This window comes from Neovison vison, chromosome 6, assembly GCF_020171115.1.
Source record: "Neovison vison isolate M4711 chromosome 6, ASM_NN_V1, whole genome shotgun sequence".
Classification (NCBI taxonomy): Eukaryota; Metazoa; Chordata; class Mammalia; order Carnivora; family Mustelidae; genus Neogale; species Neogale vison.
Genome location: NC_058096.1, coordinates 11,373,984 through 11,392,608, shown reverse-complemented (window position 1 = coordinate 11,392,608; position 18,625 = coordinate 11,373,984). Strand labels below are relative to the sequence as shown.

At 50.4% G+C, this 18,625-nt stretch overlaps 1 protein-coding gene across 2 annotated transcripts in view; it reads left to right on the top strand.

Moving 5' to 3' along the window:
• IFNGR2 (interferon gamma receptor 2) overlaps positions 1-18,625 on the top strand; it is a 28,491-nt gene that overhangs the window by 4,010 nt on the left and 5,856 nt on the right. Inside the window, exons 2-4 of one of the 2 annotated variants that reach the window (XM_044251001.1) lie at positions 6,730-6,862; positions 12,320-12,522; positions 16,122-16,267. In XM_044251001.1, the coding sequence (XP_044106936.1) occupies positions 6,730-6,862; positions 12,320-12,522; positions 16,122-16,267 (482 nt within the window). Of the gene's footprint in view, positions 1-6,729; positions 6,863-12,319; positions 12,523-16,121; positions 16,268-18,625 lie in introns of those variants that run through there. The other variant, XM_044251002.1, reaches the window with a different exon arrangement.

Sequence of the window (18,625 nt, the reverse complement as noted above, 5' to 3'; positions counted from 1 at the left end):
GTCTTTCTGAGACCCAGGCTAGCCTTTTCTTAAATACGCATAAAGTCTCAAATGCCTGAGTCCAGGCTGGATCCGAGGTCAAGGGCAGGGCAGGAAGGGGGCGCAGGAGGAGCTCCAGCTGTGAGTGGCAGAAAATACTCTTCACACGGGTGATCCCTACGTCATCTCTTACCATGAGTAGCTTGTGGGTGACTGCCCGCATAGACCGCGGAGAGGGAAGGGACTGGAACTGTGTCCACCCTACCATTACAATGAGCTTCTGTCTCATAAGAGCTGGAGTGTCATTAAAGCCCTGGTGTCCACCTCCAGGGATCGTCTTACTTCCTGGTGTTGTAACAAATCACCCCCAGTTGAGCGCCTTCAAACTACACGTAAGCGGTGCCTTTACACAACGAGAGAATGTATTGTCTTACAGCTCCGGAGGTCAGAAGTCAGATGCTGGTTCCACTGGGCTAAACTGAAGGTGTCCATAGGGATGCATTCTTTTCTGGAGGTTCTAGGGGGAGAATCATTGCCTTACCTCCTCCAGCTTCCGGAGAAATACCGCTGTGATGACATTGGGTCCACCCAGCTATTTCTGGATTAGCTCCCTATTTTAAGGTCTGATGAGGAACCTAAATTCCATCTACACCCTCTGTTCCCCTTTGCCATGAAACCTAATATATTCACTGAACACAGATATCTTTGGGGGAGGGACACTATTCTGCCTACTTCAAGGACAGACCATCAATTACGTGCTCAGCGCAGGGCTCAGCGCCCCGTCGTGGGTCCCTGAAGACAGGGTCTGGGTGACCGGGTGCTGCCCGCCACCTGCACAGGCAGCCGTGCCATGAGGAATCGGGACACCCTGAAATAGTCACATCTTAGACATTTACTCAAACAGCAGTGTCTGATTTGCCTTTCATCTGCTATCTTGCGCGTGCCCCTCGCTCCGGCTCCAGGAGAGAGGGCATCGTTCCACAATTCAGGAGAAAACCGAGGCTCAGCTGGGGTGTCAGCAGAACCTGTGGCTGTAGGTCACAGGATCAGGATTTCAGCCTAAGCCCTTTGTCCATAAGTTCTGTTCTCCTTTCGCTGAGCCCTTGCGGACACATTGGACAGCAGGCACCATGACCCTAGATACGCTGACTCTTTGGAGCCGAGCAGATAGGTCACAGCCCGGAGCTGTCCACCCATGCCCTGCTGCAGCAGAGACCAAACAAAAGGGAGGAACTTGAGCATAAAGCAAGGAAGGCAAAAGGGAACCTAAGCTCTGAGTGGAAGAATGAACCGCTGTGGACCAGAAATCGGTTATGTACTCTCTGAAGGCAAGCCCACCACTGGGCTGCAGGCCAGTCACTCCCCAGATCTGGAGTGCCTGCTCTTCCAGGCAGGGGGGATAAAACAGTCCCCAATTCAACAACACCCAGACTTCCCAGAGCTCCCCACTCCCGTGTTCAGAGGTACCGTCGATAAACCGTTAGCAATGTGGAGAGGCACGGGCCACAAGGTGCTCACCCTGTCCTCAGCCCCACGCATAAAACTAGGTCGTTCTCTCCTCATAATGACACTGCAAAGTCTGTACTGTACCCGTTTTACAGATGATACAGCTGAGGCACAAAGAAGTTAAACAACTTGCCCAAGGTCCTAAGGAGCGTGCGGCTTTGAACTCAGGCTGTCTAGTTCTGGAATCCATGCTCCTAAGCACCGTGGTGTAAACAGAGGACCCAGGTGGTGACCTAGCACCACGCGGGTGAGTCAAGCAGAGACAGGGACCCCCGCGCCCTGGGCCTTTTACACAGGAAACCACTCTAGTGAGAGCAGAGACCGGAAGGGAGTAGGGGAGAGAGCTGTGGCATAAGGGGAAAAAAGGTTCCAGAGAAGGAGCCACAGAGGTAGGCTCTGAGTTTCCCAGGAACAAGGAGGGCCCCGTGAGGCGAAGCAGGGGCGAAGCAGTTCAAGGACGGGCCTTCCGAGAGGTGCAGAGGGCAGGGTGATAAGGCAGTTGCTACTGAGTGGGCAGTCTCCGGTGCTTCATTGTGAAACCCTCGGTTTTAAGACTTGTTATCATCTCTGAATGTGGTAGGACAGGGGATTCCAGGAAAGTCAAATGTCAGAGTAAAACTGCAGGGCAGCTCCCCACACGTCAGGAAAATGAAAGCTGAAGAACGTAGAAGGCCCACCTGGAGACTCCACGTTTACAGGGAAGCCTTTCTTCTGGTCCACCTGTCACTTGGGGTGGACCCGCCCTTCCTGCTCGGGCCCTTGGTGCTTCCTTCCTTAGCTGATGTCTGGATCTTGGAGATCCGGGCACCAGGAGACAGTCCTCCCCAGAGACGGGGGCATGGTGAAGGGCACCGTGGCAGGCAAGATAATGGTCCCCAAAGATGTCCACGTCCTAAGCCCCAGAGCTTGTGGCTGCATGACCTCATGTGGGAAATGGGACCTTGCAGGTGTGACCAGGGATTCTGAGATGGCAAGATGATCCCAGATGGTAGGGCTCCATGGTTCCAGTGTCATCACAAGGGTCCTCAAAAGATGGAAGAGGGAGGCAAGAGAGTCAGACCAGTGTGGTGACAGCATGGAAGGGAATCGGCCTGGTCTCCTCAACACAGGGTCCTGGGGAAACTGGACAGCCACATGCAGAAGAATGAAACCGGACCAGAAGCTTTCTCACACCGTATGCAAAGATAAGCTCAAAATGGATTAGAGACCTAAATGTGAAACAGGAATCCATCAGAATCCTAGAGGAGAACACAGACAGCACCCTCTTCGACCTCAGCGCAGCACCTTCTTGCTAGACATGTCTTCAAAGGCGAGGGAAACAAAAGCAAAAGTGAACTATTGGGACTTCATCAAGATAAAAAAACTGCACAGCAAAGGAAACACACAACAAAACCAAAAGGCAGCCTCCAGAATGGGAAAAGGTATTTGCAAACGACATAGCTGATAAAAGGTTAGTATCTAAAATCTATGAAGAACTTACCAAACTGAATGCCCAAAAAGCAAATAATCCAGTTAAGAAATGGGCAGAAGACATGAACAGACATCTCTGCAAAGAAGACATCCAAACGGCCAACAGACACATGAAAAACACTCCACGTCACCTGGCAAGAGGGAAATACAAATCAAAACCACAGTGACTTACCCCCTCACACGGTCAGAATGGCTAAAATTAACAACACAGGAGATGACAGATGCTGGCAAGGATGCGGAGAAAGGGGAGCCCTCCTACACTGTTGGTAGGAAGGCCAGCTGGTACAGCCATGGTAGAAAACAGTATGGAGTTTCCTCAGAAAGTTAAAAATAGAGAGGCACCTGAGTGACTCAGTCGGTTGAGCACCAGCTCTTGATTTTGGCTCAGGTCATGACTTCAGGGTTGTGAGATCGAGCCCCAAGTTGGACTCTGAGCTGCACAGTCTGCTTGGGATTCTCTCTCTCCCTGACCCTCTCTGCTCTCTCTCGCCAATAAATAAATAAATAAATAATTTTTTTAAAAAGATTTTTATTTATTTATTTGACAGAGAGAGATCACAAGTAGGCAGAGAGGCAGGCAGAGAGAGAGAGGAGGAAGCAGGCTCCCTGCTGAGCAGAGAGCCTGATGCGGGACTCGATCCCAGGACCCCGAGATCATGACCTGAGCCGAAGGCAACGGCTTAACACTCTGAGCCACCCAGGCGCCCCAATAAATAAATAATTTTTTTTAAAGATTTTATTTATTTATTTGACAGAGAGAGATCACAAGCAGGCAGAGAGGCAGGCAGAGAGAGAGAGGAGGAAGCAGGCTTCCCGCTGAGCAGAGAGCCCGATGTGGGGCTCGATCCCAGGGTCCCGAGATCATGACCCGAGCCGAAGGCAGCAGCTTAACCACTGAGCCACCCAGGCGCCCCATAAATAAATTTTTTAAGTGAAAAATAGAACTACCCTTTGGTCCAGCAATTGCACCACTATTTAGCCAAAGGGTACAAAAATACAGATTTTTACGGGCACAGTGTTCCTAGCGGCAGCAGCAGCAATAACCAGACTGTACAGAGAGCCCAAATGTCCACCGACTGAGGAATGGATGGAGAAGACGGGGTCTGTGTATGCGCTGGAATGTCACTCCACCATCCAGAAGAATGAAATCTTGCCCTTTGCAGCAATGTGGATCTAGCTGGAGTGCGCGATGCTAAGGGAAAGAAGTCAGAGAAAGACAAATACCGTGTGATGTCACTCATGTGGCATTTAAGAGACAAAACAGATGAACACAGGGGAAGAAAAAGAGAGAGAGAAAAAAACCCAAAGCATTGGAGACTCTTAACAATGGAGAACAAATTGAGGGTCGGTGGAGGGAGGTGGGTGGGGGGTGGGCTCAGTGGGGGATGGGCCTTCAGGAGAGCCTGTGTTGTGATGAGCACTGAGTGTTTTAATTACGTAAGTGATGGGGGCGCCTGGGTGGCTCAGTGGGTTAAGCCGCTGCCTTCGGCTCAGGTCATGATCTCGGGGTCCTGGGATCGAGTCCCGCATCAGGCTCTCTGCTCCGCAGGGAGCCTGCTTCCCTCTCTCTCTCTCTGCCTGCCTCTCCATCTACTTGTGATCTCTCTGTCAAATAAATAAATAAAATCTTTTAAAAAAAAATTATGTAAGTGATGAATCACTGGATTCTACTGCTGAAACCAATACAGTAAACACTGTATGTTCACTAACTAGAACTTAAATATTTATTTTTTAAGATTTTATTTATTTATTTGACAGAGATCACAGGCAGGCAGAGAGAGAGGAAGGGAAACCGGCTTCCTGCTGAGCAGAGAGCCAGAGGCGGGGCTCGATCCCAGGACCCTGGGATCATGACCTGAGCTGAAAGCAGACGCTTAAACCACTGAGCCACCCAGGTGCCCCTAGAACTTAAATATTTAAAAAGGGGTACCTGGGTGGTTAAGTGTCTGATTCTTGATTTCGGCTCAGGTTGTGATCTCAGGGTGCTTGGGATCAAAGCCATGCCAGGCTCTGGGCTCAAGGCGGAGTCTGCTTGGGTTTCTCCTCTCCTCCTGCCCCACCTGCTCGTGCTCTCTCCCTTGCTCTCTAAAATAAATGACTAAATCTTCAAAAAAAAAAAAGGTTTTTTTTTTTGAAAAATAAATAAATAAATGGGTAGTCACTTAAAAAGAAAGAGAGAGAGAGAGAGAGAAAAGGAATCAGCCCACTGTTGCTGGGGGAAAGAGTCAGAGCCAAAGAATGTGGGCTGCTTCTAGAAGCTGCAGGGGGGCAAGGAGCCATTTCTGCCCCAGAGCTTCCAGAAGGATCCCAGCCCTGCCAACACCCAGACGCTACCCGAGGGAGAGCAGTTCCAAACTTCTCATCTCCAGAACCGTAAGCGATCGAGCTGGGTTGTTTTAAGACGCTGAATCCGTGCCACCTCGTCTCAGCATCCATGGGAAACTGCGGGTCTCTGACGCTGCTGGGCGCCGGGCCCTAAGGAAGTCCTCCCCCCGGGGGCGCTGTCCAGTGCTCACTGCGCTCTGGGGTCTGCGGCCCCGCACAGCAGCCACCGGGAGCGAGCAGGGCCTGCCCAGCAGAGCCTCCTTCTGGGCAACCCCAGCCTGCCTTTGGCCCTCATGCAAATTGGTAGAAGTGCTGGTCCGCTGGTTGAATAAGGATTCTTCTGGAACTGAGGCCCGCCTGAGCTCGGGGCTGTGGAGACAGCAGGCATTCTGGAGGTAAACAAGTGGCCATGACTCTTAGTAACACGTCTTTCAAAGGAAGAGCCAGACAGACACCACTCTTGAGATGGGATGTGTTTCCCGAAAACACATGGTTTGAACTTCCTGCTCCGAATTCTGGAGCAGCACATTTCTCAAAACCCTTCTTTCCACCTCCTGGGCGTTGGTCGCTCATGTTTCCATCTCGGAGAACAGCCCGTCGGGGTCATGTTTTCTTGCAAGAGAAGAGCCTGCGGCAGTTGCGGTCCCCAGCCCAGTCCAGGTCACCCCAGGAGGGCGGCTCTGACCTTGGCGGTGGCTCCCCAGGGTGGGTGTTATTCGCTGTTTGTAGCCCTCAGCCTTCACCGTGCCTGAAAATCAGCTGGGAAGCTTGTTGGAGATGTGGATTTCTTGGGGGGGGGGGGTGCTGGGGGTCTGTGCTTTAAGCAGGACCTTGGCAACTGTGATACTGGGGGTTCTTGAGGAACAGCGCGACCCTTACAAAGCCCAAAGGACATGTCTTACCCTCCACGTGCCTTTGGGGTTTGCACACCTGGTTTGGGGCTTGCATGTGTGAGTGTGTGTGCGTGTGCATGGAGTTTAACACGCTCCGTTGATGCGAATGCACATCTGCAACTAAGGCTAGTCTGGGGCCAATGTGTGTCACGTGGCCACCGACTCAGCGTTCACTTACAGACAGTACAGCTGTTTACCCCTCACTCCTGAAGAAGACCATGAGCCCAGACTGTCAAGTTCACCTGCCCAGCCACACGTGCTTATTTGGGATAAAGCATGCATTCCAGTGGAGCCAGACTCCGGCACCCGGGCCCCGTTGCTAAGAACTGCAACCTGCGGGCCCCAGGCCTCTCTTTCCCACCGGCTGTGTCACTGGTGCCATACTTAGTCCAAGGCCAGGGTGAGGGGACATGCATTAGGCAATAACCATTTCTGCACTTGGACAAAAACGGAGTTGTGCATTTAAATATTGTTGTAATCCGATTTTTCTCTCTCAACCCTCCCCTGCTTTCTCTCTCCCCTCTGCCCCCTTCTCTTACTCCCTGCCCCTTTCAAGACTCTCTCTCCCAGCTGCCAGCTCCTCGAAACCCGAAGGTTCACCTGTACAACGCCGAGCAGGTTCTGACTTGGGAGCCGGGGTCCCTGAGCAATGACAGCAGGCCGGTGGTCTACCAGGTGCAGTACAAATAGTAAGCCAGATCCTTCTGTTGACGTCCTTGCGGGAAGGGGTGCGGGGAGCCCCAGGGCCAGCGGCTGCGGCTTGCCTCTTGGCAGGATTGCCGGCAAATCCGCTCGAAAAAGATATTCCTCTTGTACTTTTAAAATCTCCAAGGACAGAGATTTCACAACCTCCCACTCATGCAAAGGCTTAAACGGCACTGGTGTCGCAGAGACTGGGCTGCCTACCTACGGGGCTTCTTAGTTGGGGGGCGACTGTCCTCTCTTTGGGTTCAGGAGAGGTTTGTAGAAGACGGTTTCCTGTCTTGAAAGGGCAGGAGGCACCTTGTAGCTTTCATCTTCCTCAAGTTTGAAATATCTGGTTTATCGAACTTTACAGACCAGATTTGGCCTACTATGGAAAGTGTTCACTTAGTCGCTACTAATTCTTGATCTCTCAAAGGGGTTTTCCATTTCACACATTCTTCTAGGTCCTCATCTCTCTCTCACCGGCTTTCACACTTTCTCATCCCTTGGTGTACAACAGAAACACACAGGGGAAGAAGTAAGACAAAATCGAAGTCCTCGGTGGTTACATGTTTACTATGTTACAGAGGCTAGGAGAAGACGAAGTTAAAATTATTGGCCAAGTCGTTTTGTGTTACCAGTCACACCAAGTGTAAGGAAATGGTAATGCTCCGTGCTCGGGAGAGTGTGGTGGGTGGAGATCGTGCTGGACGAGAGGGTGCGTTCGCCCAGCCCTCCTCCTGCACGCAGCGTTAGCCACTGGACAGCTCAAGTCACAGAAATGCCCACGTTACTTTCCCCCTACACAGCTGATACAAGCTCCCATCAGAAAAAGATAAAGAAATGGGGTGCCCAGGTGGTTCAGTCGTTTAAGCATCAGACTCCTGGTTTCCACTCAGGTCATGATCTCCCGGTTGTGGGATCAAGCCCCGCGTCAGGCTCTCAGAGTAGAATCTTCTTCAGATTCTCTCTCCCTCTCTCAAATAAATAAAGAAGATCTTTAAAAAAAAAAAAAAGAAAGAAAGAAAGAAAAGAAAAAGGAAGAAAAAAACCACTCATATTCATGAAGATAGATAGACATTGAAGTAGACATTCGTGTCCGTCAGCAGAAAAATGCCAAATTGTGTCATGTTAACTAATGGTTGAACATTCGGGAACTATTAAAAAGGATAATCTGGTAGCGGTTGCAACTGTGTAAAATCTGGACCGTATCTGTGGTCAAGAACAGGGAAGGAACCTGGAAAAATTACGGGCACTTAGTTTGTAAGAGGAGCGTGTTTCCAGATGACTTTGTTTTCACCTTCAAATGTCCATTGTAACAACATTTGGTAAATAAGAATAGATTCTAAACCAGGGTTTAAGGGTTATGTCTGAATTACATTTAGCTGTTCCTCAAGTAAGTACAAAGCAATCTACAGTAAGCGGACAGATCCACAGGACCAGGTACATAATCTGTGGGTCTAGCACAAAATGAAAATGGTGCGAGGCCCCTTGCTCAGAATTACTGAGAATCTCAAGATGGCGGCAGCCACGCATCAAATTGAGAGGCTCCTCAGAGTGGGGCTTGGGCCCCTGCACGGGTCCTGTGACCACAAAGCTTGCCCTACTCGGCACTCAGTAAACATGGTATCGTAGAACTAAACAAGCTTTTGGTGACAGGAAGTCACAGCTCATACTCTGACTAGCATTCCTTAGCCTTGACGGGGGAAGTACATCTGTGGGCCGACAGAGCGCCAGGAGATAGTGGAAATATTCCTTAAAACCTTTGACGGTTTCCTTTCCCAGACTCACATGTTTATTAGACTTCGTTTCCTTTTTGGAAAGCACTTTGGAGATGGTTTTTTCAGGATAGAAGATGGTTCTAGTAAAAGAAACAAAGGATGGGTTGAATGTGAACGTCCTTCTTTGGAAAAGTTGAGGGGTAACGAGAAACTGAAACCCAGGCTGGTCTTGTTTTCTTTTCCAGTCACAAATCTGATGAGAGGACCGCCTTTGCTCTTGTTTTGTTTTCAGAGACTTTTACATGTTTGGGACGGTTTAGTGACATGAAATAATCATTTTGAGTCTTGTGGGACTTAAAACTTTTCCATCCTATTTCTCTATAACAAAGCATTACCGTAATTAGAAATGAAGCTGCCTGTTTTCTGGTAGTGCAGTAGCCAAAGCCAAATTGCATTGAGAACTGTGGGAAATTTTCAAGTTTAAATCAGGGGTTGTAGTGAGTGTGACCTTCATGCTGGGTTGGACCCACAGTGTTTCATTTTTTTGTTTTTTCATTTAGTCCCGACATTAAAAACTCGAGAGATTTCACTTTTAAAAAACTTAACCTGACCAGCCAGTCTTCTAAAACATTTTTTATTTCCTTTTTTTTTTTCTGATTCTAACAACAACACGTGTTCTTTACAAAAAGGCTACAACACCCAGAAAAGTAGAAAGAATAAAGTTAAAACAACCTAGTGCTCTATAGCCCAAGAATAATCCCTATTCTCCTTCTGGCGTATTTCTCTCTAGACTTTTTTCCTAAATGCGTGCACTTGGTTTGAAAATGTGCCCGGGTGTGCGTAAAAATGAAACAAAACTGGGGTTATGTCTTTGGGTACTGCTTCCTTTTTTTTCTTTTTTTTTTTCAACCAAATGTAGTTAAGTGTGTGAGCCTAGTGATCCTCCTAGCGATCTCTGTGTGAACATTTTTACCGCTTGTTTTATTAGAGGATGCATCACACGTGATACAGTCAACGCTTCCCCACTGGCGGGTGTAGATGGTCACCAGCCTGCGTCCTCGTACATAAATTGTCGGGTTGTTTTCGTATATTTGGAGCGGAGGAATTGCTGGGTGCGAGGGGACACTTGCCACTTTTGGAGGTGATGCAACAGAGACTGAACAGTGAAGCCCACAGCTGCCCAGGTGTGGAACAAGTGATTTACATGGTGCTTTCGGGGCCCCCAGTGCCGGCTCAGGCACTTTCCTAATGTCAGCTGGTTCGACCTTCATGGCCCCTCGGAGGCAAATACCATCATTTATCCCCATTTTATAGATAAGGGGACTAAGGAACAGAAAAGCGAAGTAACTGGGATTTGAACCCAGGTGATCTGGCTCCAGAATCCGTGTGTGCAGCCGCTGTGCCGTGCTCCCTCTCATGGTGAGAAAACTCAGGGACAGAGGCAGTCCATGCTGGACACATGGTGAGGGGGGAGCCAGTGGGGACTCTTGGGGTGAGACTCAAACGACACACACCCCACCCCCACCCTACACCCCAGCACCCAGGCCCCAGGAGGCCAGAGTCTGGCAGGGGGGCAGAGGGGGCCACGCTCTCCAGGCTGCGCTCATTGAAGTGCTGCCAACATCCCCTCATTTCTCCGGTTTGTGAAGACAAAGCAATGTGGCCTCCCAATGCAGCTTCCTTTTCCTCTTTTCCCCCTGAAATTGCTGCCTTGTGTCAGCTGTCATTTCAATTCGGATGGTTTGTCCCTCTTCAGACCCCTTTGTGGAGAACCGTTTTTCAACAGCAGTTCTGAGGCAGGGCCAAGTGTGGAGGAGAGGGGAGGACGGGGAGCAGGAGTGGTCCATTCCCTGCTGCATGGGGAAGTGACCTTTGAAATGTGGGGAGCCTTTCGCCCAAGTTCAGCAGCTGGGATCTGCGGGGAGAAGGTGAGAGTGTCTCTAAGTATCTGTGTTACCTGTTTAAAGATCACTTACCCCTTCTGAAGCGCACTCCCAATCTAAGACCGGGGGGTGCCTTTGCTGGGGGACCCCTCTCCCCAGCAGGGTCTGGCCCCGGGTCTTGGTGGTAAGCCACAGAAGCCGTGGCCACACATCTGGAAGTGGACTTCATCTTGCCACTTGCCACTTCGACAGAAGAGTTCCCGGTCCAGGTCAGAGGTACACCTAGAAGCACGTTTGGTGTGTGGAAGACAGTGGCAATGACCCCCAGCCTCCTCTCTCCTCTCTTCTGTCTCTCCCCGCCTCGCTTTCTAGGCCAGAGCCGCTGTTGGGGGCACAGCGTGTCTCTACAGAGCACACTGCCTACTGCCCCCCAGTGGGGTCTCTAGCAGCCACCTCCCTGGTTTTCCTCAAGTCTGTCACCTGAGAACAGAGGTCAGAGCTGTCATTTACAAGAATATGTGCCCTTGTATTTAGCAGGGTTTTCATACGGGTGACGCAGACTTTAAATGTGCAGCTATGGGATAAACAGAACTCCACACTAAAAGGAAGCATGAGTGGGGTTTGTAGGAACACCGTAGCTTTCCTAAAGATGTCAGCTGCAGGGGCTGAGCTTGGAGAATTAAAATCAGTTGCAGAACTGAATGGGAAAAATCTGAGAAGAGACTTGCATCCAGAATATATAAAGAACTCTTACAACTCTACAATTAAAGACAACTCTGTTAAAATACCGAGTGCGGGGTTGCCTGGGTGGCTCAGTGGGTTAAAGCCCCTTTGGCTCAGGTCATGATCTCAGGGTCCTGGGGTCGAGCCCCGCATCTCTGCTCAGCGGGGAGTCTTCTTCCCCCTCTCTCTCTGCCTGCCTCTCTGCTGCTTGTGATCTCTGTCAAATAAATAAATAAATAAAATCTTTTTGAAAAATACAGAGAAAGGGTTTGAGTAGACAGTTCTCCAAAGATATACAAATAGCCAATAAATACATGAAAAGATGCCCAACACCAATATTCATCAGAGAAATGCAAATTTGAAATCACAGGGACATACCACAGCATAGTCGCTAGGATGCTATAATTAAAAAAGGCATAATGACAAGTATTGGTGAGGATGCGGAGAAATCGGAACCCTCATACGTTGCAGGTGGGAATGTAAAACGGTGCAGCCACTTGGGAAGGCAGTTAAAAATAAGAGCTACGGTATCACCCATCAGTTCCCCTCCTAGGTATTTCCCCCAGCAAATTGAAAAGTTATGTCTGCAAAGAAACTTGCATGTGAATATTTCTTAGTGTTACCCACAACAGCCAAAAAGTGGAAGCAACCAACATGACCATAAACAGGCCAATGGAGAAACAAATATCCTATAAGCATCACACATCATGTCTGAAAACACGCTCCGTGGGAAGAGTCAATCAGAGAAGACCATGCGGTTCATGAGCCCATTTGTAGGAAGTGTCCAGAGGAGGCAAACCCTGAGAAACTGAAATGAGACGATTAATGGTCACCTAGGGCTTGGGGGGTTGGGGCCCAGTGGGGAGTGAGTGCTAATAGATATGGGGTTTCTTCGGGGATGATAAAAAAATGTCCTAAAATTGGTCGTGATGATGTTTGCACAACCCCGCGAATCTCCTGAAAGTCATTGGTTGTGCACTTTCACTGGGGTGGATTCTTTGATCTGCAACTTGGATCTCAGGAAAGCTGCTTAATAAATAAATAAATAAATAAATAAATAAATCTGCTCTGGGGAAACTGTTGGATGTGGCAGAAGAGTGAAATCCACGAAGTGAAAGCCTGTTTTCCTTTGCAGCTTCTCTGGCAGCAGGTGGTACGACACCAACGACTTAGGTGTGAACTGTATGAACCTCACCAAGCCGGAGTGTAACTTCACCCCGAGCAGCCTCTCAACGGGTTTCCCACCACATTTCAACATCTCTTTACGCGTGCGAGCTAAGCTGGAGGACCTGGTTTCCCCCTGGCTGACAGTGCCTTGGTTCCTGTCCTGTTGGAATGGTAAGAGAACTTGGCTCTAAAGCTTCCTCTATCATTCAGGCTTTCTTCACTTTCCTCCTCGCTGAGCCGTGCAGACTCCACGCTCCCCTGTCTTGTGTCTCGCCCCGCACAGTCTGTGAACAGGTGGGTATGGTGGTCCAACCCGCGTACTGAGCATGGAGGCTCGAGCTAGAGGACTGTGAGTTGCTAAGACCAGGGGCTGGGAAGCCACAGCCTGTCGGCCACATCCGGCCCGCCAACCTATTGTTGTAAATAAAGTTTTATTAGAACACAGTTTCACCATCTGTTAATAATGTATGGTGTGTGGATGCTTTCAAGCTACAGCAGTTCAAGCTTTCAAGCTACAATTGCAACAGGGATTGTCTGGCCCTCAAAGCCCAATTTACTAGGGCGCTTTTCCAAAAAAAGCTCGTTGGCCTCTGGGCTGGATGGGACATGTTGGCTTCACTGATCACCCTCCTTTCTTCCGGCACAGCTTCCTTTATGTTTAAGAAAGACTTTCATTCGGCCTCGAACAGTGCCTGGCTCATGGTGGATATGCCGTGGAGCTTGGTTGAATGAGCAGATGTGCTCCCAGAAATCGGAAGGGGGTGGGTGTAAGAACGGACAGATTCTAGTTTGTGCTTCGCTCCTTCCGTGATTCATTTCCCACAGGGTCAGCTGTGTCCCAGAGCCCCAGTGCTCATGGTTTAGGGAAACTAAGCAGAGGGAGAAGACAGCTGAGGGAGTGTGGTCACGGTCTAGCTATTTGACGGGCTAGTAAGCAGTTACTGTTCGTTTATCTTAGGTCCTATCATGGTATTTTATGTTTTTGAGGGCGGGGCGGGAGGTCCTAGGCTTTAGAGACACATGCTGGAGTAGTTACACATGAAATGATGTGGTGTTTGGGATTTTTCAAAATAATCCAGAGAGTGGGAGGGCGGAGGGCAAGGGGGATGAGAGGAACAAAACTGACCATGACCTCGAGGTGGGTGGAAGTCGGGTGATGAGGACAGGAGTTGTTATCACGACCGTCCCTCTCTTTCCTACGTGTCTGAGCGTGTCTGCCTTGGGAAGCTGGAAGAGCAACCCACAGCTTGCGCCAGATGGTGTGGGGACGGGAAGAGAAGGCAGCGCAGTCCCCGCGGGCCAGACAGTTACCGCGGACAAGTCGTCTGTCCTTGCGTAGAGAACCAGCACATACCTGAGCTACGAAATGTCACCTAGCTGGGAATTAGTTAAGAGAAAAAGAAAAAGTAATGGTGAGCCCTGGCCCTGGTGCTGAAGAAGAGGAACGGGGTTGGAAGCAGGGCCTGTCGGGAAAGTCGCTGGTCCGGTGCCAGCCATCAGCGGCTCCCCGTCCTCCCGGCCTGAGCTGGGCAGCAGTGTTCCCAGGTGGTTCCCGGCTGGGCAGTCATCCCCTGCCCTCACTTGCGAAGTCGGAGGCAGACGTGTCCTCAGAGCCCATCGCTGGGTCCAGCACTTGTGCACTTGGGGGACACAACCAACACGAGGATGAGCGTGTGTGCAGGGAGGAGGAGATGGCTGGCGGCGGCAGCTGGTGGGGGTCACATCAGCCTCGCTTCAAATCCCGCCTCTGCCCCTTACTGGCTAGGACTCTGGGCAACTGCGATGACCTCCTGGCTTCTGTTTCTCCCTGTGGGAACGAAGATGACCTTCTGTGGCGGGTACACAGAGCTGTGTGGACACGTGAAAATCCACGTTGCCTCGTTAACAATGAGAGCTGGTCCGTGGAAGCTGCCGTCAGCAGTCACCCGCGGATAATGGAGACTCACCCGCGGATAATCGAGACTCCCTTCCGTGTGTTGAGAGAAGGCGGATCGTCTCCCCCTCAAAAGACAGGCTCATTTCCCCACAAAAAGTGCTTCGTTGATGGAAGAGGGCTAAGAGCGGCAGGCATTTATTCACACTCTACAACAGACCCAGGAAACCCGTATCGTTACCTCTTGGCACCTGTTGCTTGGTACCAGATCCCGGATCCAGAATTCTCGAAGGGCAGCTCTCTCCACCCTGACCTTCCAGGGGACGAAATGACAGCTCAGGCTGGCACCCTACCTTCTAGGCCCAGCCCTGCGTGGAAGTCACAGAAAAGTCTAGAGAACATGTCCTACGGAGGAGAAAGGCCTGAGGATAACGTGGCTTGAGCCGGTGGTGGGGGGTGGGGCGGTAGAGGGGACCAGGCTGGCCAGGTCTCTGTCTAGACCTAGTCTCTCCCCCACAGCCCACGATGGTATGGCTGCAAACCCTGCAGGGACCAGCCCCTTGCCCAACAGGTGCCAGGGCCTTGCCCAGCCGGGAGAGCCCAGGTGGGAGCGCGGAAAGCACGAAGGGTCTCAAACACACGACTGGCCACAGTGATCCGATCGGCCGCACGTGTAGACGGCGCATGGATGGGCCTCTCGGAACCCGTGGGGCCCGAGCTACACTCTCCGTCTGAGTGACTGTTTCGTACAAGAGGGAACCCTTCCTTCAACGTGCTTCAGGGTCCCGGGAACTCTGTGAAAAGCTTCAAGAAACAGACTTCCACTGGCAACATCTCTCCGGTACTATATTTAAACACGGTCTGTTTATAAATACCACTTCTGTTCATTTGTAAGGAAGTACGAATGTGTATTAAACATAGATCTGCAAAGGAGCCAGGAGCCTGTCCCCCTCTCCCCCTCTGCCTGGAAATCTGATCTGTGGTTAACCTTCCGGCTGTTTCTCTGGAAACCCAGTCATGGTGGCTGTTCGCCACGTTCCTAAGCAGCATCACTTGTGGCAAAATGACTCCTGACTGATAAGCTGCACCTCCCTGGGGCCCCTCCAGTGCCTCCAAGGGACCCGTGTCTTCGGCTGAGTGCAGCAATTCTTGTAACTGCGTGTGGCCCTCACGGGGACTCTGGAAACTTCTGCGGTGCTGTCGTAAGAGATATTGGCTCTTGGGGCTTACCAGCCTCTTGTGGGTCTCAGTCTACAGGGAAGCCGTGTGCTGGGGTGGGGACTGGGCGGGGGTGGGGGTGGGGTGAAGAGACTGGCTCTGGGCCAACACATGGACAGCTGCAAGGGCCCTCCTGCCACCGACCAGAAGCCCTGGTGCCACACTGTGGCCTTCCTGCCCTGTGGCCTGCCACGTGAAGCTTGTGCCCAGACCAGTCTCTGGGAGTCCGCTGTGCCAGAACACGATCTCACTGGATTTAAAAATGTGTGTGTGTGGGTGGGGGTGGGTGTGTGAACACGCCATAGACATATATAATCGTGTGAGAGGAGAAAATAAACCAAGATGAAATCACAGAGGGAGACAAACCATAAGAACCTCTTAATCATAGGAAATAAACTGAGGGTTGCTGGGGCCGGGCGGGCGGGCGGGAGATGGGGTAACTGGGGGGTGGGCGTGAAGGAGGACACGTGACGTAATGGCACCCGGTGTTGTAGGCACCGATGCGTCGCTGACCTCCACCTCTGAAACTAGCAATGCCCTGTGTGTTAATTAACTGGGTTCAAATTTAAAAATAAAATTAAAAATATTATTATATGTTATATTATATATAAAATGTATGTGTGTGTATACATATATATGTGGGTGTATATATTGTGTTTGTGTCGTTACTCTGTTTCAGTTACCATTGGGCCTCCTGAGAGCATCTGGGTGACGCCGGGAGAAGCCTCCCTCATCATCAGGTTCTCCTCTCCCTTCGACGTCCCTCCCAACCTGGGCTATTTCCAGTACTATGTCCATTACTGGGAAAAGGCGGGAATCCAAAAGGCAAGAGCATTTTTCTCCTTTTCTACATTTTTTCTACTTTGTTTTGATTTTCTTTCCTTCGGACTTTCTGATACAGCAAAAAAAAATCAACTTGCAACTAGACAAGGAGGACAGAGCGTCCCGGTGTTGCCTTAGGGTCTGAGCCCTGAACCGGGTTTAATCCTTCTGCTCAAGAACCGAGCTTCTGCTCCCTATGCTGAGCCTTCCCTTCTGCCAAGTGGCTCCAAAGGCCCCTCTCTGCCTGACAGCACACTAGTCCCGTTGTTTGGGGTGCGCACAGAGCCCCTGGGACACTCTAAAGTGTGGAGAAGGTTCTAGAAAGCCTGTTTCTACAACAAGGAATCCCCCCCCTGCAGTCTGCAGAATTTATGTAAATTGCTGTGGTTTGAATGATTTGCAAAGAGAGCGCATATGAACAGGTGAAAAGTTTGCTGGGAGGAGACAGCGCCTTCTAGGGAAGAGGACAGGGTGTGGGAAGGTTCCGGATGTCTGGGGATCTGCAGGTGCGGGGTCTTCACAGGAATGCAGGAGGGGCTGCGGCGGGCCGCGAGGCTGGCAGAGCTGGCATCAGACCAGCAGGGCCTGGTCAGCCCTAGTAAGATGAGGGACGGTGCTGGCCTTCGGTCGCCCGCGTGCCTGATGGTCCAAGCTGCGTGTCAAGAGGTTTCATTATTCTCTGTGAGCTTCCGGGTTTCCTAAACTCAACAGTATATAATTGTTTTTGGTTTATTGTTTGTCAGTTTTATTGTGATATAACTGACATTCATCTCTGCACAAGTTTAAGGGGTACGGCATAATGGTTTGGACTTAGTGTATTATGAAATGATTATAGTTTTTCATAATGGTAAAAGCTTATGTTAATCGAGAGCTTTCTTTGCGTGGGGCCCTGCACCAGGCATTTTAGATACACATTTAGTATTTGTCCCGAGCCGTGTCACAGAGAAGGAAACCAGCTGGTTGAGTAAGTGGCCCAGGGTCAGCGGCTGACAGCTAGCACATCAGCACAGGGACATCTGAGCCCAGGGTCCGTGCTCTGCACTTTGTCTTTTGTTTTTTTAAGATTTTATTTATTTAGGGGCGCCTGGGTGGCTCAGTGGGTTAAGGCCTCTGCCTTCAGCTCAGGTCATGATCCCAGGGTTCTGGGATCCAGCCCCGCATCGGGCTCTCTGCTCAGCAGGGAGCCTGCTTCCTCCTCTCTCTCTCTGCCTGCTTCTCTGCCTACTTGTGATCTCTGTCTGTCAAATAAATGAATAAAATCTTGAAAAAAAAAAGATTTTATTTATTTATTTGGCAGAGAGAGAGCACAAGCAGAGGGAGAGGGAGAAGCAGGCTCCCCACTGAGCAGGGAGCCCGATTTGGGGCTCGATCCCAGGACCCCGAGATTGTGACTGAGGCAAAGGCAGACGTCTAACCAGCTGAGCCCCCCAGGCGCCCTCATGCTCTGCAGATCTTCCCCGCCGTAGTTCACACTTGTCCTTCCTCCCCATTTCTTCATGGTGAATCTTAAAACACTGAGGAAGGCAAAACTCCCTGAAGAGTAGACACTTATCATATGAGGAAGAAGGAACTCACCATATGCCTGAATCAAAAGGTCAAGGTCTGGTCAAGTGGGATGGAGAAGGCCTAGAAGATTCCAGAAGGGATTCCCCTTTCCCTCTTCCTACCAGAGCAGCTACACCTTGGACTTGTGGATCAAAGATTCTAGGGCTCAAATGAGTGTGAGAGCCACCAAAATATCTGCGTCCCAGCTGTGAGTCTGTGTCCCCAAAACCAGCCCTGGATTTGCTGGAAGGACCCACGGACTTGGCATATGGTTGTATTCACGGCTATGATTCATTACAGAAGAAGGACACAAAGCAAAATCAGCAAAGGGAAGAGGAACACGGGCCAAACTCCAGAGGAAGGCAGGCACACGCTTCCAAGAACCTTCTCCGGAATGACTCAGACAGGACACACTTAATTCCTCCAACAACAAACCGTGACAACGTGTGAAATGTTGTCTTCCAGGGAAACTTATCGGAGATGCAGTGCCCAGGGCTTTTACTGGAAATGCAGGCCCCTTCTCCTTAGCACAAATCAAAATTCCAGACTCCTAGAAGGAGAGCAGGTGTTCAGCACAGAAAACATTGTTTTCACCATTAGCCTCCGATATTACTTAGGGAATGGTGGGGCATTTCTGGATTCCAAGTTCCCAGGTGCCGGCTTTGGTTAGCCTGGCAAACAGGCCCTCCAAGGACAGTGGTCTCAGGTCTCTGCAGTCTTTGATTCTGAATTCTAGAATTGTCAACTTGCAGCTGAAATAAACCCCAGAGGAAGTTTATACTTAAGATGGCTTCGTGGGTGGGGCGCCTGGATGGC